This window comes from Budorcas taxicolor, chromosome 11 (assembly GCF_023091745.1).
Source record: "Budorcas taxicolor isolate Tak-1 chromosome 11, Takin1.1, whole genome shotgun sequence".
NCBI classification, from domain to species: Eukaryota; Metazoa; Chordata; class Mammalia; order Artiodactyla; family Bovidae; genus Budorcas; species Budorcas taxicolor.
Genome location: NC_068920.1, coordinates 31,519,949 through 31,544,706, shown reverse-complemented (window position 1 = coordinate 31,544,706; position 24,758 = coordinate 31,519,949). Strand labels below are relative to the sequence as shown.

The window sequence follows — 24,758 nt, the reverse complement described above, 5'->3', positions numbered from 1 at the left end:
TGTGTGTGTGTGTGTGTGTGGGTGGGTGGGTGAATCAAATGGAAATGAAGCAAAGAAATGCCATCAAAGACAGGAAGCCAGTAACCCCCAGCTTACTGACATACTCATTGGAACAAGTGAGTTTTAGGAACTGGGAGATATCACAGAAGAGTTTGTAAATGATATTGGCACCATAGAAGTGATGGAGAAAGTAGCAAATGTATGCATAACTTCAGAGATGACCCCACTGATCCAAATGACTAAGATTTCATGAGTACAGATGTTGACATTCATTCATGATGATTTCAGAGCGCAGAGGAAGGCAGACAGACGGCCACGCAGCGATCATAAGGCATCACTGTGAGCATGGCCATCGCAGCAGAACCACAGAGAGGGAAAGCACAGCACTGCGATACGCGTTCCCAGAGGGGAATATCGCTGCTGTGCATAGTCAAGTCGCAAATGAACCTCGGTACAGTCACAGAAACAGAGCATAGGTCCAAGAAGGAGAGATGTTTCAGGAAGAAATATATGGGTAAACAGAGACTGCCAACCATGAAAGCTGCTCTGATAATGAAAATGTTACCAGTTAAAGCCACTAAGTATAAGACCAAGAACAGAGAAGTGAAAGAATATAATAATTTATTTATTCTTAATATTTCTCTTATATTACATCAAGTCACACTGCTTTACAGTTTGTTGAAATAAGGGTAGAATATAAAAGCAAAACAAAAGAGTAGAAAAAATTCTGTAAATCAACATTTTCCATGACCAGAAGTTGAGAAAAAAAAATAAACCACAAATAAGATAGATGTTCTTGAGATGTCTTTTCGACCTGCCTCCATTTTTAATAACACTTCATAGTAATTGAGAGTTTGACCATTGAGTTCTAAAAATATTGAAATTATTTGAAGTTAAATTACTGGTTATTTTCTGTTTATTCATGATTACAATATAATTTTATTTATTATTTTGTCTCCCTGCTTGGATAACAAGAAATGACGTACCTCTTAAAAATTCCCCTTAAATAGTATGTTAAAAGGTGAGTTAACATTTAATTTTCTAACTGAGTAATTATGTCCTCAATTAAAATTCTCAAAATCTGAAAGCATAGTAATTTTACTTCTCACATTAAAATGTGCTAATCTGGAGGGGTCATTTAGACAGGCTTAAAAAACTGTACACGTTACACGGGCAATAGAGGCAAATTTCTATAAATCCAGAGAAGAGTTTGTTGAGATATATAGCAAATCTATTTTATCACTGGTATCTCAAAAACAAACTCAGCATTAGACTTCCATGGTTGATGTTTCATTTGCTCACATTTCCTTTCTATTACCTAAGAATGCATTGTTGAACACTAGACAAGTCTTTTCCAGGTACACATGCATAGATGGGCTTCCCAGGTGGCACTAGTGGTAAAGAACCCTCCTGGCAATGCAAGAGATGTAAGAGACGTGGATTCAGTTTGTGAGTCAGGAAGATCCCCTGGAGGAGGAAATGGCAATGCACTCCAGGATTCTTGCCTGGAAAATCCCATGGACAGAGGAGCCTGGAGGGCTACAATTCAAAGGGTCACAGAGTCAGACATGACAGAAGTGATTTAGCATGTGCGTATATATATATATATATATATATATGTATGTATGTATGTATGTATGTATCTATATCTATCTATCTATATGTATTTATATATTTGATAAACAATTTGAAAAGCAATATAATTTCACATCTCAACTGTCTCATTGCCTGTTTATGCTTCAGAAGATATCATAGACTTCTTCAAGTTAGAGGTTCCTTCTGATCACCCTCCTCAATGCCTCCTTCACTTCCTTGTTCCTCAAAGTATAGATCAGTGGATTTAGTACGGGAGTGACCACACTGTACATAATGGCAATGTATCATTCCCGGTCCATGGTGCTACCCGAGGCACGATGAATGTGAATGAAAAAAACAGGCCCAAATAAAAGAACAACTACCATGAAGTGAGAGGCACAAGTGGACAGTGCTTTATGAAGCAGGCTACAAGAATGGGTCTTGAAGAAAAGATAAATAATAATGTAGAAATAGGAGAGAAGGGTTAGAAAGAATGAGCCCATGGCAAAAGTCCCCGTGACATTATTGAGCAGCCACTGGTTGAACTCAGTGTTCCCACAGGCCAGCTTGAGCAATGGCTTAACATCACAGAAGAAGTGATGGCTGTGGTTGGAACCACAGAAGTTTAAGGGAGATGTCATTACTGAGTGCAGCAGGGCATGGAAAAACCCAATGATCCAGATAGTGACAGCCATCTGGGTACAGACCTGATGACTCATGATAAGAGTGTAATGAAGTGGTTTGCAGATAGACACAAAGTGGTCAAAGGCCATCACGGGCACCAGCATGGCCTCTGTACTACCCAGAAAGTGGAGGAAATGAAGCTGGCTTATGCATTCTGAGAAAGAAATTGCTTTGTGTGTTGACAGAAAGTTCTCCAGCATCTTTGGCAGAGTCACCGTGGAGTAGCAGATATCTAGACATGACAGGTTTCCCAGGAAAAAATACATAGGAGAATGGAGTCTTGAATCAGAGATGACAACCATCAGGATGGCTCAATTTCCAGCCAAATTGAGAAAGTAAATTATAAGGAAAACTCCAAAGAGAACCGGCTGCAGTACTTGGATGTCTGTCACTCCCAGGAGGAAAAATTCAGTGACTGAAGATTGATTCAGCATCACTTAAAAGAAAAAACAAAAATGAAATGCTATCTCCTATGGGCTTCCCTGGTTGCTCAGCTGGTAAAGAATCCACCTGCAATGTGGGAGACCTGGGTTGGATCCCTGGGTTAGGAAGAGTCCCTGGAGAAGAGAATAGCTACCCACTCCAGTATTCTGGCCAGGAGAATTCAAAGAGCTGGACATGGCTGAGCCACTTTCACTTTCATTAGAACCAAAGGCCTCCTGCTGAGGATTTTCCTACCTAGACACTGTATTTTGAGGGAGAGTATTTTTATTTTAAACATTTACAGCACCAGAAGTTGTATAATATTTGGACCATTAACTTCATAAATATTAAGGTTACATGTTGGTAATGGACTGTTTCCTAACCACATTTTTTCTTCATTAGGTTTATCATTATTATTTTTTCCTTCACCCAGAGATTCAGAGCATGTTGCCAGCCTACCATCTTATCTGGCTGTGAACTTCAACATTCTGATACAACTTCCCTTTTGTCATCCCAAGTCAGCTCTAACAGAGGGTAAACTTTTAAGCACTCCTCACTGCTGTCTCTTGACTTAGTAGGAAACCACTTGAAGGGTTTCACTTCAGAAAAATAGACAATGAGAGAATAATAAGAGCTATAAGAATCTGAATAGAGATGCAAACATTAAAGTGCTCCCTATAAAAAGGAAATCATTTGAAGTTTGGAAAATCCCTGAGAGGAGAGACAAAAGATTTTAAGTGACTAAAATAAGAAGATGAATTAGGGGACATTTCTAGGGATCCTGTGGGATTCTAGGCTTTAGAACTAGATAAAGATTTGAGAAATTATCTAACTTTTATTACACCTTTATGAAAGACTGGCTTCAAGGGATTCAGAGTAATTTTCCTTAATCAGTCCAGTTCAGTCACTCACTTGTGTCCAACTCTTTGCAACCCCATGGACTGCAGCACATCAGGCCTCCCTGTCCATCACCAACTCCCAAAGTTTACTCAAACTCATGTCCATTGAGCCAGTGATACCATCCAATTATCTCATCCTCTGTCATCCCCTTCTCCTCCCACCTTCAATTTTTCCCACATCAGGGAAATTAATAATTATTACTAATTTTCCTTAATAGCCAAGTATATTTTGTAAATTGTTAAACTCTGTCACTCCTGCTTAAGATATAATTGTCATGCCAGATATTATTTTTGGTTCTCTACACAAAACAAAATCGTATCAAAAATTCATTTGTAGAAAAACCCTTTTCCTAACATTAAAAAAATAGCAATGAAACTTTCTGTACTAAATGATTTATTTCACTGCATCATAAATGTTTGGAGATTACATATCTACTTTTGAGATTATCTAGAGATATGGCAATAAAATTGGAGGCAGTAAAGAACCTTCATAATCTACAAACACAAGGTTCATTATAAGATAAGAAACAAGTCTAAATCCTTGGCTTGTAAATTGAGTACAGGCAAGAAGACAGATAATATGGACAACTCTCCAGCTTGTCTCCTAGTTCATTTTCCTACCTGGTTGAGTATTCAAATTCACAGTTAAGAAGGATTATTTGGTTGACACTCCTGAAAAGTAAATGGTATAAAAAAACTTGAAAAATAAAGAGTAGAAAAATATTTGACGTGATGCTTTATATTGGGATTACAGTATAAGCTCTACATCTTCTTAAACCTCTTCTTGCTGAAATTCTGACCATTTTTATGATTCACGGATCTTTAAACATATCATCCCTAAGAGAGAGTGTCCCATGGGTTTGTGAAGATTATTATAAAAATTAACATGTTACCTTTCTTTCCTTGCAATATAAAAAAATTCTCCTCAGGGAATTCGTTATCTTGAGAAATAGGAGAGAAGGGTTAGAGAGAATGGGCTTATGGCAATGGTCCCTGTCACAGAATGAAGTAGCCATTCATTGAGGTCAGTGTTTCCACAGGCCAACTCCAGCAATGGCTTAACATCACAGAAGAAATGATGAATGCAGTTGGAACCACAGAAGTTTGAGTGAGAGGTCATTACTGAGTGCAGTAGAGAATGGGAAAACCCAGTGATCCAGATAGTGACAGCAATCTGGGTACAGACCTGATGATTCATGATAAGAGTATAACGAAGTGGTTTGCAGATAGCCACAAAGCGGTCAAAGCCCATCACGGCCAACAACATGGCCTCTATGCTGCCTACGAAGTGGAAGAAATGAAGCTGGCTTATGCATCCCAAGAAAGAAATTGCTTTGTGGGTAGAGAGGAAGTTCTCCAGCATCTTTGGCAGAGTCACTGTGGAGTAGCAGATATTTAGACATGACAGGTTTCCCAGGAAAAAATACATAGGAGAATGGAGTCTTGAATCAGAGAGGACAACCATCATGATGACTCCATTCCCAGTCACATTGACAATGTAAATTGCAAGGAAAACCACAAAGAGAACAGGCTGCAGTACTTGGATGTCTGTCATTCCTAGGAGGAGAAATTCAGTGAAATGATATCTCTCATGGCAACCAGAATTCTGCAGCTGAGGATTTCCCCAGCTGAGGATTTCCCATCTAGACAATAATATTTTGAGGGAGAACATTGTTGTTTTGTGGCTTACCTGGTGGCTCAATGGTAAAGAAGCAACCTATAAATGCAAGATACATGAATTCAACTCCTGGGTCATGAAGATCCCCTGGAGGAGGAAATGGCAACTCTCTCCAATATTCTTGCCTGGAAAATTCTGTGAACAGGGTAGTCTAGAGGGCTACAGTCTATGGGGTTGCAAAGAGTCGGACATAACTGAGCATGTTCACAAAGTTTGGGAAACTCGTGAATGGAGAAGAAAAAGATTTGATGTGACCTCAATTAAAAAATGAATTAACTAGGAAACATTTCTAGGGATCCCATGGGACATTCATCTTTATAGCTAGAGAATATTTTGAGTAATTATCTCACCTTTATTACACCTTGACTGAAGGCTGGCACCAAAGAATTCAGAGTAGCTTTCCTTAATAACCATGTGGATTTTGTATATGGCTCAGAGGTTAAAGCGTCTGCCTCTAATGCGGGAGACCCGGGTTCGATCCCTGGGTTGGGAAGATCCCCTGGAGAAGGAAATGGCAATCCACTCCAATATTCTTGCCTGGAAAATCCCATGGACGGCGAAGCCTAGTAGGGTACAGTCCACGGGGTCGCAAAGAGTCGGACACGACTGAGCGACTTCACCTTATCACCTTAAACTTTATCACTCCTGCTTAAGATACACATGATATGCCAAAGGTTATTTTTGGTTCTCTACCCACAAATAAAAGTGTATCAAAAATTCTTTTTGGGGAAAAAAACCTTTTCCTAACGTTTAAAGAAAACAGCAATCAAACTTTCTGTACTAAGTAATTTATTTCACTACATCTTTAGAGACTACTCATTTACTTTGAAGAATATTTTAGAGTATGGCACTAAAATGTAGGTAGTAGAGAGCCTTCAGAATCCACAAATACAATGTCCATCATTAAATAGGAGATCAACTCTAAGTCCTTGGTATGTAAATTTAACACTAACAAGAAATCAGAGACTATGGGCAACTTTGAGTCTGTTTCATTCTCCTATTTGATTCAGTGTTCAAATTTATAGTTAAGAAAGTTGACCAGGTTTACACTTCTGAAAAATAAACAGTAGAAAACTATGAAAAATAAAGAGTAGAAAAATGTTTGAAGTGATAGTTTATATTGCGATAACAGTATAAGTGCTTCATATTTCAAACCTCTTCTTTCTGAAATGCTTCCTTTTGTTAATGATCCATGGTTCTTTAGATATATAAACTCTGAGAGAGGGTGTCCCCTGGGTTTGAAAGGAGTGTTGTAAGAATAAACAAGTTACCTTTCTATACCTGCAATAGAAGAGAATTCTCCTTGGGGAATTCCTATCTTGAGTTCCATTTTTCTCATTTCTCCTCTTTTCTTTCCTGTTTCTTTCTTAGTTTCAGAACCACAGGCAGTACAATTCTCAGTGGCCTCAAAATTTCTTAAATTATCTTTCATTTCCTGGGACAGAGGTATGGATATACTTTCTCATCTTGGGACCTTCCTTGGAAAAGCTATAAAATGGAAGGAAATTGGGCAATGACATTTAAGGCATGAGGGTCAGTCATATTTCTTTAATCCATACAGAAAGATGATTATCTTTAAATATTCCCCTCATTTATTACTGTGGCTCTATGGAAAATAGAGGAATAGGGAAAAGTAGTAGTGCTTTGCTTCTTTTCTTTTTTTTTTAATTTTTATTTTTACTTTATTTTGGTTTACAATACTGTATTGGTTTTGCCATACATTGACATGAATAAGCCACGGGTGTACATGTGTTCCCAATCCTGAACAGCCCTCCCATCTCCCACCCCAGATCATCTCTCTGGATCATCTGACTTTTCAATGTTGGTATTAACACGAAATTATTTCCTTTAGTTTTGGAATTCCCAAGTGATGGCACCCCACTCCAGTACTCCTGCCTGGAAAATCCCATGGACGGCAGAGCCTGGTAGGCTGCAGTCCATGGGGTCTCGAAGAGTTGGACACGACTGAGAGACTTCACTTTCACTTTTCACTTTCATGCATTGGAGAAGGAAATGGCAACCCACTCCAGTATTCTTGCCTAGAGAATCCCAGGGACAGGAGAGCCTGGTGGGCTGCCGTCTATGGGGTCGCACAGAGTCAGACACGATTGAAGTGACTTAGCAGCAGCAGCAAGCTCACATTTCCCTCTAGGAGAATGAAGCTGGTCTCTCATTGTATATCTTTACTTCTTGATATACCCTTTAGGTAAAAATATTCTATCTGCCTTATCCAAAGGATATCTATATGTGTTCTGACATCTATCCAAGCTTTAATTCCAATCGTAAATGCCATGTACTTTGTCCATCTTTCTATTGCAAATCACTTTTATTTTTACTATGCAGAAGTTCATTGTATATTCATCACATTAATAATTTCTTGTTCTAGTATATGCTATGAATATAATACAAGTGAATAGCAATGATTGTGTGCTCATTGTGTAAGTGATGTTTCTGAGTCTATGTATTTATATTTCCTTCCTTTCTTCTGTATGTATAAAGTGATGCCAAAAGTGCTGGAGGACTTCCTGCAGAAGGCATTCATCTCTATGACTGGTTCCTTGACCCAGTTCTTTATTTTTGGCTCTCTAGGGACAACTGGATGCTCCTGACTGGTGGTCAAGGAATATAATCACTACTGAATAATCGTTACCCTTGCTGCCACTCACTCCCAGACAGTACTTGGGGCTGGTGGGCATAGCCTGGCTCTTTGGCTTCATGGTATATGGCTAGGTTGTGGGCCTGATGGCCTAGCAGAGGTCCAGCGGCCCAATCACATTAGCCAATTTTACTGTGACTTCATGCCTTTTTTAAGACTGGCCTGCTCAGATCCTAAAGTGAGTGGTCCAGGTGACAACATTCATTCATTCATTGTGTGGTTATCTCACTATTCCTTTTGGACTGATTCTGATATTTTATGCCTGGATTGTAGTGATTGTATTGGCAGTTCTTGCTGTGGTCAGCAAGAGAAAGGCTCACCCTCATGGTCCTCTTACCTAGCTATAATGTTCACATGCTGTGAAATTCTCATGGTCATTTACATTACAGTCTCTGATTCTCATCCCCATTCAGGTTATTCAGTTCAGTCGCTCAGTCATGTCCAACTCTTTGCGACCCCATGAATCGCAGCATGCCAGGCCTCCCTGTCCATCACCAACTCCCGGAGTTCACTCAAACTCGTCCATCGAGTCAGTGATGCCATCCAGCCATCTCATCCTCTGTTGTCCCCTTCTCCTCCTGCCCCCAAACCCTCCCAGCATCAGAGCCTTTTCCAATGAGTCAACTCTTCGCATGAGGTGGCCAAAGTACTGGAGTTTCAGCTTCAGCATCATTCCTTCCAAAGAAATCCCAGGGCTGATCTCCTTCAGAATGGACTGGTTGGATTTCCTTGCAGTCCAAGGGACTCTCAAGAGTCTTCTCCAACACCACAGTTCAAAAGCATCAGTTCTTCAGTGCTCAGCTTTCTTTACAGTCCAACTCTCGCATCCATACATGACCACTGGAAAAACCATATTACCCTGCTCTATTTGATGGTCACCACCATCTTCAACCCTCGAATCTACCCTCTTTGCAGCAAGTTGGCTCATTAAGCACTGAGGAGGCAGCTCTCATAAGGAAACTGACACACTTGGCTTACAAAGGATGGGGTTGATATTTTCTTTTGGAAGTGCAGATTTCTCCATTGAGAAGTCTTCCAAGAATATTTGAAAAAGCATATCTTTGTTTTTTCTCTTGTTCCCCTCTAATCTTTCCATGGTTCTTCTAAAAGTGAGGCAAGTATGGCAATTTTTAAGTGTTAGATGAATTTTTTTAAATTTTAAATTCTATTATTTCTCTATTGAATAGGTCATGAATATTTTATATAAACCACAAACAAATAGTATCACTAAAAGAAATCTAGAAATGCTGTTTATTTATAGCATTGTTTTACGACATCAGAATTGCATTCTATGTATATGTATAAATAACAGAAGTTGGGTCATTAAGTTTATAATTGGATTTTCCAGTGAAAACTGTTAGGACAATTCTCTTTCTAGATCAACAAATACACACTGGTTTGGCAGAAAAAAAAAAACAAAAACTGAATGAACTTTGTGGCCAATTCAATGTTTTATTCTTTGGGGCTTTATAATATGGCTAAAAACGACATTCTTAAATATTCTTTTGTCATTGGGAATTTTCAGTTGTATTCCATTCTTTCACTGTTGTATTCCATCAGTTGTATTCCATTCTTTCACAAGCACTGTTTATTTCCAAAATTTAATTTAATGTGTTCTTCGTGGTTTGATTGCAATGTCTAAGTATACGGAGATTTTAAAAATATTTAAAGCTGAATGCACTTCACTTATTCATTTTAACTTTTTGCTTTATTTTTATCTTTTTTTTTACTGCAGGTCTTTGTTGGTTATCTATTTTAAATATAGCAGTATGTACATGTCAATCCCATCTGTCCATTGACTGATGAATGGATAAAGGTGAAGTGGAACATACATTCAATGGAATATTACCCAGTCATTGAAAGGAATGAAATAACGCCATTTGCAGCAAAATGGATGGATCTGGGGATTATTATCCTGAGTGAAGTAAGTCAGCAAAGACAAATATCATATAATATTGCATACAGCCTAAAAAAGATGCGAATGAACTTATTTACAAAACAGAGAGAAACTCACAGACGTAGAGAATGAATTTATGGTTATCAGAGGGGGCAAGTAAGGGGGAGGAATAGATGGAGATCTTGGGACTGTCATTTTAGCTTTCTGTTGTAGAAAATGTCAAACATTCAGAGAGGTAGAGTTGGTGATGTAACAGACCCTTATGCACCTGTCATCCAGCTTTGATGTCAATGTTTTGCCAGTATTGTGCCTACTATCTACCATGCCTTTTGTTTTTCCTGGAAAATTTTAAAGAAAACTTTAGACATTGTGTATATATTGTGCAGGCAGATTCTTTACTACTGCACCACCTAGGGAGCCCATATATATTGTGCTGTGTAAGTTATGTAATCTTGTATCCCCAGGACAAATATTTATTACACTTTCAAATTTATGAAGACATTTTTATCCAACATGCCATGATGATATTTCCCACAATTATCAAGATTGCACAAAAACACAAATTAATAGAACATTCTGAAAAATAAGGCATTAAAAGGGGAAAAAGTGCATAGGACCAGTTTCTATTCACTTACTTGTGTGATGATACTGGTGTTACTGGTGGGGAGAGAACTGAAGATGGTAATTTGTATGGTGACTCTGATGACAAAAAGATGATATTGGCTAAAGCTGATGGTGATGATCTTCATTATTAAACTGGTGATACAAATGGCAATAGTGAGCAAAATGTTGGTAATGATGGGAATAGATGATGACATCTCAATAGTATTATCTTTAGAAGGCAATTTAAAGAGCAGCTCATCAAATCAACTCTAAAGAATATTATATATATATAATATACTTAATTATATAATATAGTGTAATGTATATTATACTTCCTTTGACTTCCCTGGTGGCTCAGATGGTAAAGCTTCTGCCTACAATTTGGGAGACTCAGATTCAATCCCTGGGTCAGGAAGATCTCCTGGAGAAAGAAATGGCAACCCATTCCAGTATCCTTGCCTGGAAAATCCCATGGATGGAGAAGCCTGGTATGCTACAGTCCATGGGGTCTCAAGGAGTTGGACATGACTTCACTTTCACTTTTACATATAACTGATATAATATTTTGAGATAATAATATAGATAACAATTAATATATATACCTATAGCTGGAATACATATAGAAGCTTGCCCCTAGAGTGGGACCTGGAAGCTAGTTCTCCAAATTTCTATGTAGTATTATATCCTATATACCTTATCACACAGTGTGACATGTGAAAGCCTTGGTGTTAACTGACTCACTTTATCTGTGTGGTGGTGAAGAGTGTGATTTTTCTTTTCCCTAAAACACGTGTTTCTTGGAATTATTCCTAATGCTATGAACTCTCTATGCCCAGAACCTTTTTCAGGGATCTCTCCACTTCCTTATTTCTTAGACTATACATAAAAGGATTGAGAGTCGGGGTTACCAGGGCATACATGATAGCAGCACCCAGCTCCCTAGAGGCATGAGGAGCTGACGGGGACTTCAGGTAGGTGGCAAAGACCGAGTTGTAAAAGAGGATGACCGTGGACAGGTGGGGACTGCATGTGGCCAGGGCTTTCTTTTTCCCCTGTGCTGATGGGACCCGAGATACAGCAAGGAAAATATGGGCATAGGAGCTTATGATGCAGAGGAGAGCGCCGATTCCTGTCAGAACCATCATCAGGTCCTCACTGAGGTGGGTATCAGAGCAGGAAAGTCTAAAGAGTGGTCCGAAATAACAGAAAAAGTGGGGAATTTCTTGATTAGTATAAAATGAGAGCTAGGATAGCAACAAGGCATGGACAAGAGAGATAGAGTAGGCCACTCCCCATGACCCACCCACCAGCAGTGCACATCTCTCTGCAAGGAGTCATTAGGAGTGCATAGTGCAGGGGATGGCAGATGGCAGCGTAGCGGTCGATAGCCATGGCAGTCAAAAGCAGGTTGTCTGTATCAGCAAAAACTGCGAAGAAATATAATTGGGCTAGACACTCAGAGAAGAAGATTGATAATTGTGGTCCACAAAGTCTCCAGTATTTTGGGGGCTGTGGTGGTAGTGGAGCAGAGGTTGACCAGGGAGAGCTGGCTGAGGAAGATGTACATGGGGCTGTGGAGGTGGATTTCAGCACCAATCTCCAGCAGCAGTAGCGAGTTTCCTAAGAGACTCAATAAGTAGAGGGCCAGGAAGAAACCAAAGAGGACCTGTGGCTTGTCTGGGTCACTGGACAGTCCTGAGAGGACAAAGTCAGGGTTCTTGCTGCAGTTCATTTCAGGTCTTGATGGGCTACAGGAAAAGAATCAGCATAAAGAGGATTCACTTAGTTAGCTACAGATGGACAAAACCTTGGATCCTTTCTCTTGGCAATAGGTTTTACTTATACCACCAATGGAAAGAATGGATAAACAAAATACCAGTGGGGAAGACAAGAGGTGTACCTCACAAAAGATGGTCAAATTAAGGAAACATCAAGGCAAGAGAATAAGAGAAACAACAGAGATTTCCTGGAGGTATTAAAGTGTGAAGAGTTTTCTTAATGATACTTTGTATAATTGGTGATTTAACTACTTGCTTGTTAATCTGTTTTCTTCACAAGACCATGAGTCTTTCAAGGCACAGGCTGTGTTTCAGTACTTAGCTTAATGCCTGGCACATAGAAAGGTCTCAATAAATACCTAACCACCTACAGAGTCAGTATCCTCCTAGTTGTTTTCACAAGGATCATGCCCCCATCCAATACATTCTCCATACTATGGTCTTTTCAAAAAAGAAGATCTCATCATGTCACTTCATTGTGTAAAAAATGGGATTCTACCTATAAATGGCCAGTAGGTGCATGAAAAGATGCTCAGCATTGCTAATTATTAGAGAAATGCAAATCAAAACTACAATGAGGTACCACCTTACATGAGTAAGAATGCCCACCATTAAAAAGTATACAAAATAATAAATGCTGGGTAGAACATGGAGCAAAAGCAACCCTCTTATACTGTTGGTGGGAATGCAAATTGCTGCATCCACTGTGGAAAACAGTATGGAGGTTCCTCCAGAAACTAAAAGTAGAGTTGCCATATGACCCAGCAGTTTCACTTCTGGGCATATACCCAGACAAAACTATGATGAAAAAAGTCACATGTACCCCTATGTTCATAGAAACACTATTTACAATAACAAAGCCATGGAAAAACCTAAATACCTAGTGACAGATGAATGGAGAAAGAAGATGTTGTAAACATGGAACACAATGGAATATTCAGTTCAATTCAGTTCAGTTGCTCAGTCATTTCTGACTCTTTGCGACCCCATGAATCCTAGCACACCAGGCCTCCCTGTCAATCACCAACTCCCGGAATTTATTCAAACTCATGTCCATCGAGTCAGTGATGCCATCCAGCCATCTCATCCTCTGTTGTCCCCTTTTCCTCCTACCCCCAATCCCTCCCAGCAGCAGAGTCTTTTCCAATGAGTCAACTCTTCGCATGAGGTGGCCAAAGTACTGGAGTTTCTGCTTTAGCATCAGCCCTTCCAATGAACACCCGGGACTGGTCTCCTTTAGAATGGACTAGTTGGATCTCCTTGCAGTCCAAGGGACTCTCAAGAGTCTTCTCCAACTCCACAGTTCAAAAGCATCAATTCTTTGGTGCTCAGATTTCTTCACAGTCCAACTCTCACATCCATACATGACCACAGGAAAAACCATAGCCTTGACTAGATGGACCTTTGTTGGCACAGTAATATCTCTGCTTTTTAATATGCTATTTAGGTTGCTCATAACTTTCTTTCCAAGGAGTAAGCGTCTTTTAATTTCATGGCAGCAATCAGCATTTGCAGCGATTTTGGAGCCCCCCAAAATAAAGTCTACCACTGTTTTTATTGTTTCCCCATCTATTTCCCATGAAGTGATGGGACCAGATGCCATGATCTTAGTTTTCTGAATGTTGAGCTTTAAGTCAACTTTTTCACTTTCCTCTTTCACTTTCTTCAAGAGCCTTTTTAGTTCCTCTTCACTTTCTGCCATACGGGTGGTGTCATCTGCATATCTGAGGTTATTGCAATAGAATATTACTCAGTCATTAAAAAATGAAATAATGCTATTTGCAGCAACATAGATTGACCTAGAGATGATCATACTAAGTGAAGTGAATCAGAAACGGAAAGACAAATACCACATGATATCAGTTATATATGGAGTCTAAAACATGGCACAAAGGAACATATCTATGAAACAGAAACAGATTCACAGAACTAGAGAACAGGCTTGTGGGAGTTCCCTGGCAGCCCGGTAGTTAGGACTCATTGCTCTCACTGCCTGCCATGGCCAGGGATCAATCCTTGGTTAGGGAACTAAAGTCTCCTAAAAGCAGGGACAAAAAAGAGCAGACTTGTTGTTGCCAAGGGGGAGGGGGAAGAGGAGGAAACAGGTGGAGGAGGTAAGTATTGGGCATTTAGGATTAGCAAAGCAAAGTATTATGTATAGGATGGATAAACAGCAAGATCCTACTATATGGGACATGGAACATATTCAATATTCTCTGATAAACCATAATGGAAAAAAACATGAAAAATAAAAGATGTATAACTGAGTCACTATGCTGTACAGCAGAATTTAAAACAATATTGTAAATCAACCATACTTCAATTAAATTAAAAAAATGAATCTCCAGAGAACCATTGCTGTTATGAAAAATACCCTGTCACGTCTAGAAAGCTCATTTGGTTTTGACCTCGAGGTGTCTCACTGTCCACTCATCATCTGTTCCCCAGCAACACTGGCTGCACTGCACCACCTTACATACAGCACGTTCATTCTCTGCTTTAAGTCAGTTCTTGCTCATCCTTCTAACCTCTAACTTTCTTAGGAAAGTCCTCCACTGCCTCTTTGTCTAAGACAATGCTTCCTATTCTGTGTTCTCATGGCACCCTGGCGGTTTACTGCAATTGCAATATGGAGGATGTAATCACATTTATTCAAATATTGAAGTTATTTAGTTAATGTTGGTCTCCCTAACAAAATGATAGGTTCATTATGGCTGAGATTGAATCAGATTTTCCTCTCCAGTGCTTGGAATACAAAGTATGGTGTATGTCAGAAAATGAAATAAATGGTAAATGAAGGTAGGAGAGGATGATGGGTTGTCTTCCCCCAAAAGTATTTCTCCATTTCAAGAATAAAATTTCTTTCCTATAAAAGCTGTGCTGGTAACATGGGTTGGAAACATTGATTCATCTAATTCCTTCATCAGGTTGAGACCAAGTACGATAAGTTTTATTTCCTATGAAATGTCCTTCACTTCAGACTCTTTCTCACTTTTTAAATTGTCATTCATTTTTAGCTTTTGCTAGTCAACTCATTCCCAGTTAGTTTCATCAGCAGCTAACAGGCTTCACTGTCTCTACCTCTAGTTGCTAAGTTCCAAGCTGTCAGCATCTGCCATAAATTTTAGGGCTTTCTTCTTTGGGCCTGATTCTCCCTGGTTTACATCTTTCTAATATCTTCTTTCATGTTGCATCACATATCCACTGGTGCCTCTTTATCAAGAACTTCTGCATCTTCATCCTCCTATCAGTAAGATAGGATTTTCCATTACTCAGCAGCATTCATTCTCCTTTTCTCAATTATAGTATAAATTCCTGGGACTAGGGACCATGCATGAGTGCATGCGTGCTAAGTCGCTCAGTCATGTCTGACTCTTTGCAGTCCTATGGATTGTAGCATGCCAGGCTCCTCTGTCCATGGGATTCTCCAGGCAAGAATACCAGAGTGGGTTGTCATGCCTTCCAGGAGGTCTTCCTGACCTAGGGATTGAAGATACATTATATCTTCTGCATTTGCAGGCAGGTTCTTTACTACTAGTGTCCCCTGGGAAGCCCAGTAGGGATGAGGGTTCTTTAAACTATTTTAAGCACCACCTAGGTCATGGGTATATGGTTGTTTCCCAGGATTATTGTTCAGTAGTTGCTCTCAAAACATGAAGCCATCTATGTATTTCTCATGTGTGAGTAGAGGAGAAAATGCTCTTCAACTACTGTGAAGAGATGAACTATACTCTGCTTCTTGGAAATAATCAATTACACCTGAATAAAAGTTTTATTTGTGTCTGCTAATAATGAGTTGTGTAAGGTAGATGCTCTTCAACATTTTTGCAGTGCGTGGCATCTATAATCAAAGCCTTATAAGGAATCTTGTGATAGGCACAGTTACATTTTCTTTTCCACTGATATATCATTTCTCCCTTGTTTCTTTAAATGTAAACTTTAAATGTTCCAGTGTTAACTGACTCAGGATAAAGAGACTTAACACTTTTCTTCTACAAGCCAGTTCAGTTCAGTTCAGTTCAGTCGCTCAGTCGTGTCCGACTCTTTGCAACCCCATGAATCGCAGCACACCAGGCCTCCCTGTCCATCACCATCTCCCGGAGTTCACACAGACTCAAGTCCATCGAGTCCGTGATGCCATCCAGCCATCTCATTCTGTCGTCCCCTTCTCCTCCTGCTTCCAATCCCTCCCAGCATCAGAGTCTTTTCCAATGAGTCAACTCTTCTCATGAGGTAGCCAAAGTACTGGAGCTTCAGCTTTAGCATCATTCCCTCCAAAGAAATCCCAGGGTTGATCTCCTTCAGATTGGACTGGTTGGATCTCCTTGCAGTCCAAGGGACTCTCAAGAGTCTTCTCCAAGGCCACACTTCAAAAGCATCAATTCTTTGGTGCTCAGATTTCTTCACAGTCCAACTCTCACATCCATACATGACCACAGGAAAAACCATAGCCTTGACTAGATGGACCTTAGTCGGCGAAGTAATGTCTTTGCTTTTGAATATACTATCTAGGTTGGTCATAACTTTTCTTCCAAGGAGTAAGCATCTTTTAATTTTATGGCTGCAAGCATTTTTAAATACGTGAGAACAGAGATTCTGAAACCTTAGCATGCTTAAGGATCATTTGCTGAGTCAGTGAAGTCCCAGGTTCCTGGGATCCACCCAGAAGTTCTGATTGAAGAGTTCTGAGGTGGGACATGAGAATGTGCTTTTCTATTATTCCCCGCAGCAGATGATGCGGATGTCATTAATGTGCTATGTAGAATTCAAATATAGCAAAATATATTCTTTTATCATCTGTATTGCTCTTTTTTGCTTTCATTTTCTCTATCCTTTCTCATGGAGAACTGAAAGATTCCCCACTTTACAAGATTAAGTCTTCTTGTACTCCTTTATCTCTTTCAGTTCAGTCACTCAGTTGTGTCCCACTCTTTGGGACCCCATGGACTCTAGCCCGCCAGGTTCCTCTGTCCATGGGATTTTCCAGGCAAGAATACAGGAGTGGGTTGCCATTTCCTTATTCACTTACCGCTTTAGACTATTACTTCTTCAGCTCAGACAAGGCTGTAATTTTCACATTTCAGATGTCTCAGGTTATGTCTCCTTGACTATTACTGAATAGTCTCACTGTTATTATATCCACCTCTAGGTTTATATTATATCCATCTCTCAATTTTAGTATAAATGAGAGAATTATACTATTATATATATGTATATATATTTAGAACTCTAGAGAATATATGGTTTACCTTAGGTCTCAAGACAAGTGTGGCTCAATACTGAAATTACCTAAATACTGTTTTAACATCTCAAAGTAATGAGGGTTTTCTAACCATCTTTAAAATTTTGGCCTCAGATAGAGCACACCCTAAACCTGGTGAGTTCCTGTAGCCTTCTTCAGATGATGGCCCACTTCTCTGATTTTTAAGCAGTCTTAAAAAAGCTCAGTGTCTCCACTACTTATTGCCAATTACTTTTCAAACCATTTGCCTTTAATCTTCTCTTGAACTTAATTCAATCAAACATTTGGTCTCACCATTCCACTGAATTCACTCTTGTCAATGTCAAAGTTCAATTATCAGTCTTTAAATTACTTGACCTCTCAGTAACACTTAACAGACTTGATGCTTTTTTCTTACGTCAAACACTTAAAACAAAAACAAAAACCAAGAAAACCTTGCTTTCAGAATACCCACCCAGCTCTCACTTTCCATTGCAGACTTGTTTTGAGTCTCCTTGGCAGCTTGCTGCTCCTCCTTTTATTCAGTTTTGTGCCTCTCCTCCTTTCTGTCTTCTGTGATTCATATATCTATAAACACATAGCTCTCAAAGTATAACTTTAATTTCAACTTATTTTTCTAACTCTAGACATATATATTTAATTTCCAACTAAACATTTCTACCATAGCAGTTTTACCATTTAAGATATGCTCTTTCAGCTGGTTGATTTATATACTGCCTTGGAAATGGATACACAAATCAAAAGAGACTTTCTATGTTACGTAGCCCACCAAGTACAGAACTTGAACTCTATAGGTCCACTTGAAATCTGATCCCATTACTCCATTTGACACATGACATCTTCAACCCCTGCCTCCGGTTTCTCTAATCTTTACTCCATAAGTGATGACCTTAGAAATATTCATTCTATCCAATGTTACTGGTAGGTGGATGGGAAAGAAGAGAGAATTTTAGGGCCTTGGAATACTCTGATGTACCAGCTAAAGACAATGCATTTAGGAGCTGAGCATTATCAATCTTCATTTCTCTTGGACCAGAAAGTGTTTGGCCACAAAAGAAATCTTTCTGGCCTTAGAGACTCAGTTCCCAAAGTTACTCATTAGTGAAAAACCTCGAGGAATTTTCTGTGGAGAAAGTTTCCTATAGATAGGGTTGAGGATGAAAATTAACAATTAAACAGAAGCCTGATATTGATTTGGAATTAACTTAGTAAAATTACTTAATAGCAAAACTTCTACTATTGCTCTGTCTCCTTATGTAAGAATAACTTGAAGAGACTGATATGCAGCTGCAATAGATCATATGTGTCCTTTTATTTTCAGTGCTCTGAACTTTTGTCATAAAACATATTGAAGTTTATAAAATTATTTTCATACATCTACTGATAAAGTCATCTCAGTTGAGACCTGAAATATATTAAATGGAGTTAGTGCCTCCCTACTGTACTCTTCCCAATTTCTGAACCACAGAATAATGCAGCTTAATTGAATGTGTCTAAACGTCTGTGTTTTGGGTAAGAGTGTGTCATGCAGTGGTAGGTAACCATGTGCTCCTCTATAGTTTAGTCTCCATGAAGGTTAGATTATGTAAAAAATTCTGATCCATAGAAATTCTGGTCTGAGATAGTTCAGGGTTAAGATGCCTTCTCCCCATACACTTTCTTTTATAAACAAAACTGGAATTGTCACTGTTTTGTCACTAGAACAAAACTGGACCAAAGAAGGTAGAGTTGGAGAACCATGTGAGTAAGATTAGGACCAAATTCTTTGGATCTACAAAAGTGAACGTAAACAGTGTGAACGATCAGTCCATAACCTCAAAATATTCTCCAATATTCTAACCTGCATATATCTCTATTTTACTTATTTATTATTATTATTATTTATCTGTGGTTGTGCTGCCCATCTTGTGGAATCTTAGTTCCCTAACCAGGGATTGAACCCCAGCCCTTGGCAGTGGAAGTGCATAGTCCTAAGCACTCCAGGGACACCAGGGAATCCTGTATCTCTAATAGTTGTAAGTGCTGGCACTCCCCATGGTTTCAGGTCCAGCGACACTTCTAAGAACTTAGAAAGTGAGGAACATAGTAATTCTTGTCTATTAACTCCGAAAATACTTCAGCAGTTACTATTTAATAGTTTTCACTTAGTATAAGCTTGATGACAGGTAAGGAAAACAAGAGAAATTTTGGATGAGTTCTTCATATTTCACTGATATTACATGATATTATATCACACTGTAATCTGTGAAAGTAAATATAGAAATAAAAAAGAAAATATATTAAAAGGGAAAGTCTTGAAACTCAATTTTCAAGAGCCCCAAAATTGAGGGGAAAATATACCAATGGGCAAGGAAGATATACCTGAGATTTTTTTTTAAACTTATAAAATATTTTACAATTATAGCAATATTACTTATATTGTTATAAGTATTACTTATATTGTTATACTTATAACAATAGTATAATTTTAATTACAAATATTACAATTTTAATTTTAATTAATTGTAAATATTTTGCGATTATAACAATATTACTTATATTGTTATAAGTATTACTTATATTGCTATAACAATATTACTTATAACAATATTTTACAATTATCTTTGACAGGTGGTCCAACTGACTTATAAAACATATTTAGAGCCAGAGTTCACAAAATTCTTTAGATAAACCATTGGTTATTTTATCTCTATTAATTATACTCAAAATATTTTTTTGCTTTCATTACTTACTTGCTTCCGGATTGGAGAAAAACAAATCATGACATATATGATTTATCACTTAAAAATATCCTTTGGCTCATATGTGAGTTACCATTTATTTTTCTGGTTTAGTTATCAGGGCCATTAATTCAATACCTTAAAATATTACAGCAAAAATCTTTTATTGTCCACATTTTGATATGTAAACTTATAGGGAACACACAGGTAAACAGATCTTAATACTATTCAACTACAGAGTACATGGGTAACTAAGATAAATTTCTGTAACTAGTTTTATTCAGAACACGAAAGAATAAATAACAAATCAGTTTCATCAACTGATATCCCTGAAACAGATTCAGCATTAAGATTCCATGTCTGTTTGTTTAAGTTTCCATTTTATTATCTAGAAATGCATTATTTAACAAAATGTACTGGACTTACCCACTTACATTTCCTTTATATACTTCCTTCTGTTTTTACAAATGGTAAACAATTAGAAAAGCAGTATGACTTCACATATCAATTTTCTTTTTACCCCTTTATGCCTCAGAAGATTTCTCTCGACTTCAGGTCAGAGTCTTCTCCAGATCCCTCTCCTCAAGGCCCCCTTCACTTCCTTATTCCTCAAAGTATAGATCAGTGGATTTAATACAGGGGTGACCACGCTGTACATAATGGCAATGATCCGTTCCTGCTCCACAGAGCTACCTGTGGCAGGATGAATATAAGTGAAAACTACGGGAGCGTAGAAAAGAACAACTACCATGAAGTGGGAGACACAAGTAGACAGTGCTTTATGGAGCATGCTGCAAGAGTGGGTCTTGAAAAAAAGATAGATAATAACGTAGGCATAGGATAGAAGTGTTAGAAAAAATGGGCCAATGGCAAATGTCCCCGTGACAGTATTGAGCAGGCACTCATTGGCCAACTCCAACAATGGCTTAATATGACAGAAGAAGTGTTGGATATGGTTGGAACCACAGAAGTTTAAGCTAGAAGTCATTACTGAGTGCAGCAGGGCATGGAAAAAACCAATAATCCAGACAGTGATAGCCATCTGGACACAGACCTGATGACTAACCAAGTGGTTTGCAGAGAGTCACAAAGCGGTCAAAACCCATCATGGCCGGCAACATGCCCAGGAAGTGGAAGAAATGAAGCTGGCTTATGCATCCCAAGAAAGAAACTGCTTTGTGTGTAGAGAGGAAGTTCTCCAGCATCTTTAGCAGAGTCACCCTGGAGTTGCAGATATCTAGACATGACAGGTTTCCCAGGAAAAAATACATAGGAGAATGAAGTCTTGAATCAGAGATGACAACCATCAGATGACTCCATTCCCAGCCACATTAACAATGTAAGTTGCAGGGAAGACCACAAAGAGAACAGGCTGCAGTACTTGAATGTCTGTCACTCCCAGGAGGAGAAATTCAGTGACTGAGGTTTGATTCAGCATCACTTGAAAGAAAAGACAAAATAACATATGGAATGCAGTCCCTGATGGGAACAGAGTCCCACAGCTGAGGATTTTCCCATCTAGACAATAAAATTTTGAGAAACATTGCTATTTAAATAAGGTCATGTGTTCGTTATGGACTGTTACTCAAACATTTTAAGAATTAGATTTATCATTGATATTTGTCTTTCATCTAGGATTTAGCCAGATTATCATCTTCTCTGATACAACTTGCCTTTTATCATCCTAAATCAACTCCAAAAGCAGGTAAATTTTTAAGCACTCCACCACAGTGCTATCTCTTGACCTAGGAAGAAACCATCTGAAGTTTTTACTTAAGAAAAATAGACAATGAGAGAATAATAAGAGCTATAAGGAAATCTGAATTGAGATGCAGACATTGGAGCACTTGCTATAAAAAGGAATCATTCAAAGTCTGGGAAATCTATGAAAGGAGAAAGATTTGATTTGACTAAAATAAAAAAGTGAGTCAACTAGGGAACATTTCCAGAGATTCCATGGGATTATCACGTTTGTAGCTAGAGAAAATTTTGAGAAATTATCTAACCTTTATTACATCTTTGTTGCAGCCTGGCAGGGCAGATATCAGAACCTGCCCCATGACAGGAGTGTGCGGCACACCGCGCCCCCCCCCCCCCCCCCCCCCCCCCGAGATTGCCCTAGTAAGCATGCCCAGTGGGCAATGTGGAGCTGGATGTGCTCTCTGCTGCGCTTCACTGGCTGCCCCTGTGTCCGTCCTCATGGAAACAAAGCAAGATGTTCCTGATTAACAGCAGAGCCTTAATTTTATTCCCTCTTGATGGTGCGCTGGTCAAACCCCCCAGTATAGCTATTTCCTAATGATCGCATGGACTGCAAGGAGATCCAACCAGTCCATTCTGAAGCAGATCAGCCCTGGGATTTCTTTGGAGGGAATGATGCTGAAGCTGAAACTCCAGTACTTTGGCCACCTCATGCGAAGAGTTGACTCATTGGAAAAGACTCTGGGAGGGACTAGGGGCAGGAGGAGAAGGGGACGACAGGATGAGATGGCTGGATGGCATCACGGACTCGATGGACGTGAGTTTGAGTGAACTCCTGGTGTTGGTAATGGACAGGGAGGCCTGGCGTGCTGCGATTCATGGGGTTGCAAAGAGTCGGACACGACTGAGCGACTGAACTGAACTGAACTGAATGATCACATGTGACTTCTGCCAATAAAAGTGAGAGCTAAAAGGAGATATTTTGTCTTCCTGCCGTGGAGAGCAGGAAGACCCCCTGACTTCCAGCTTGCCAAATTATATATATCTATCTTTCATTACGCGCTCCTCCCACCCCCGCCAACCCCGGGTTTCAGGTCTTTCTCACCTGCTGTGCTGGACGCTGCACATCTTTTTTGTAAATATGGCTTCAGGAATTCAGAGTAGCCTTCTTTGATAGCCATGTATATTTTGTATACTGTTAAACTTTATCACTCCTGATCAAGATACTCATATGTCAAACATCGTTTTTGATTCACTACTTGCAAAACAAAATTACATTAAAAAAATCACTTGGGGACAAAATCTTTCCCTAACATCTAAAGAAAATAGCAATGAGATTTTCTGTACCAAATATTTATTTCATTGCATCTTGAATATTTATTGATTACTTATTTACTTTGGAGACTATCTAGAGATATGGCAATAAAAATGCAGGCAACAGAGTCTTCATAATCCCCAAAGACAAGGTTCATGGTAAGATAGGAAACAGGTCTAAATCCTTGACTTGTACATTGAATACAGGCAAGAAGACAGAGGATATGGGCAACTCCCCAGCCTGTCTCCTGGTTCATTCTCCTACCTGTTTATTGAGTGTTCAAATTCACAACTAAGAAGGCTTATCAGATTGACACTTCTGAAAAGTAACTAGTAGAAAAATTTTTGAAAAATAAAGACTAGAAAAATATTTGATGTGATAGTTTATACTGGACTTACAGCATAAGCTCTTCATCTTCTGAAACCTCTTCTTTCTGAAATTCTGCCTGTCTTTTATGATCCACAGATCTTTAGATATTCAAAGCCTGAGAGAGAGTGTCCCTGGCGTTTGGGGGGATTACTGAAAGAATAAACAAGTTACCTTTCTATACCTGCAATATAAGAGAATTCTCCTTGGGGAATTTCTATCTTGAGTTCCAGGTTTTCCTTTATTTTCCTTCCTTACTCTGTTTCTTTCTTAGTTTCATAACCACAGACAGTACAGTTTTCAAGGGCCTCAGGATTTCTTTAATTACCTTTCATTTCCTGGGACAGAGATTTGGATACACTTTCTCATGTTGAGGACTTGCATGGAAAAATGGAAGGAAATTGGGCAAGGACAGTTAAGGAATGAGGGCCAGTCATATCCCATTGATCCATACAGAAAATTGATCATCATTAAAATAGTATACTCATTTATTGCTGTGATTCTATGGAAAACCAAAAAGAGGAATAGGAAGAAGTAGTATTGCTTTGGTGCCTTCTAAATCTGACTATTCACCTCTGGTAGTAACATCTAAATATTTTCTTTAATTTTGGTATCCTCAAAGCTCACATTTATCTCTAGGAGACTGAGGCTGGTCTCTCCAATGTGTATCTTCACTTATTGCTGTACCCTTATGGCACCCCACTCCAGTACTCTTGCAGGGAAGATTCCATGGATGGAGGAGCCTGGTAGGCTGCAGTCCATGAGGCTGCAAAGAGTCGGACACGACTGAGCAAGTTCCCTTTCACTTTTCACTTTCATTCATTGGAGAAGGAAACAGCAGCCCACTCAAGTGTTCTTGCCTGGAGAAACCCAGGGACGGGGGAGCCTGGTGGGCTGCCGTCTGTGGGATCGCACAGAGTTGGACATGACTGAAGCGACTTAGCAGCAGCAGCAGTAGTAAGGTAACAATATTCTTTCTGCTTCATCCAAGAAATACCTATATGCAATCTGACATGGATCCAAGCATTCTAATTATTGTTGTAAATGCCATGTACTTTGTCCACCTATCACAGTTCATTCTTGTTGCATTGCAGTTCATTATATATTCATCACAGTAATTGCTTGTTATAGTATGCCATGAATATAATATAAATGAATAATTATTGTGTGCTCATTGTTTAAGTTATTGTTCTGATTTCACATGTTTGTATTTCTGTCCTT

The 24,758-nt window shown here is 39.0% G+C and overlaps 2 protein-coding genes and 2 pseudogenes across 2 annotated transcripts; all 4 read right to left on the bottom strand.

Annotated features, from left to right (window-relative positions):
• Positions 1 to 1,880: 1,880 nt before the first annotated feature.
• On the bottom strand, positions 1,881 to 2,561 carry LOC128056279 (olfactory receptor 12D1-like). The gene has a single exon (XM_052648990.1). It carries the CDS (start codon positions 2,559 to 2,561, stop codon positions 1,881 to 1,883), a length of 681 nt encoding a protein of 226 aa, XP_052504950.1.
• A 1,508-nt stretch (positions 2,562 to 4,069) lies between these two features.
• On the bottom strand, positions 4,070 to 5,253 carry LOC128055578 (olfactory receptor 12D1-like). Its single transcript, XM_052648185.1, has 3 exons — positions 4,527 to 5,253; positions 4,203 to 4,278; positions 4,070 to 4,076 (listed from the first exon to the last, which is right to left on the bottom strand). Exons 1-3 carry the CDS (start codon positions 5,251 to 5,253, stop codon positions 4,070 to 4,072), a joined length of 810 nt encoding a protein of 269 aa, XP_052504145.1.
• Positions 5,254 to 11,230: 5,977 nt separating this feature from the next.
• On the bottom strand, positions 11,231 to 12,147 carry LOC128056601 (olfactory receptor 1361-like; annotated as a pseudogene).
• Positions 12,148 to 20,711: 8,564 nt separating this feature from the next.
• LOC128056230 (olfactory receptor 12D1-like) lies at positions 20,712 to 21,620 on the bottom strand (annotated as a pseudogene).
• Positions 21,621 to 24,758: the final 3,138 nt, after the last annotated feature.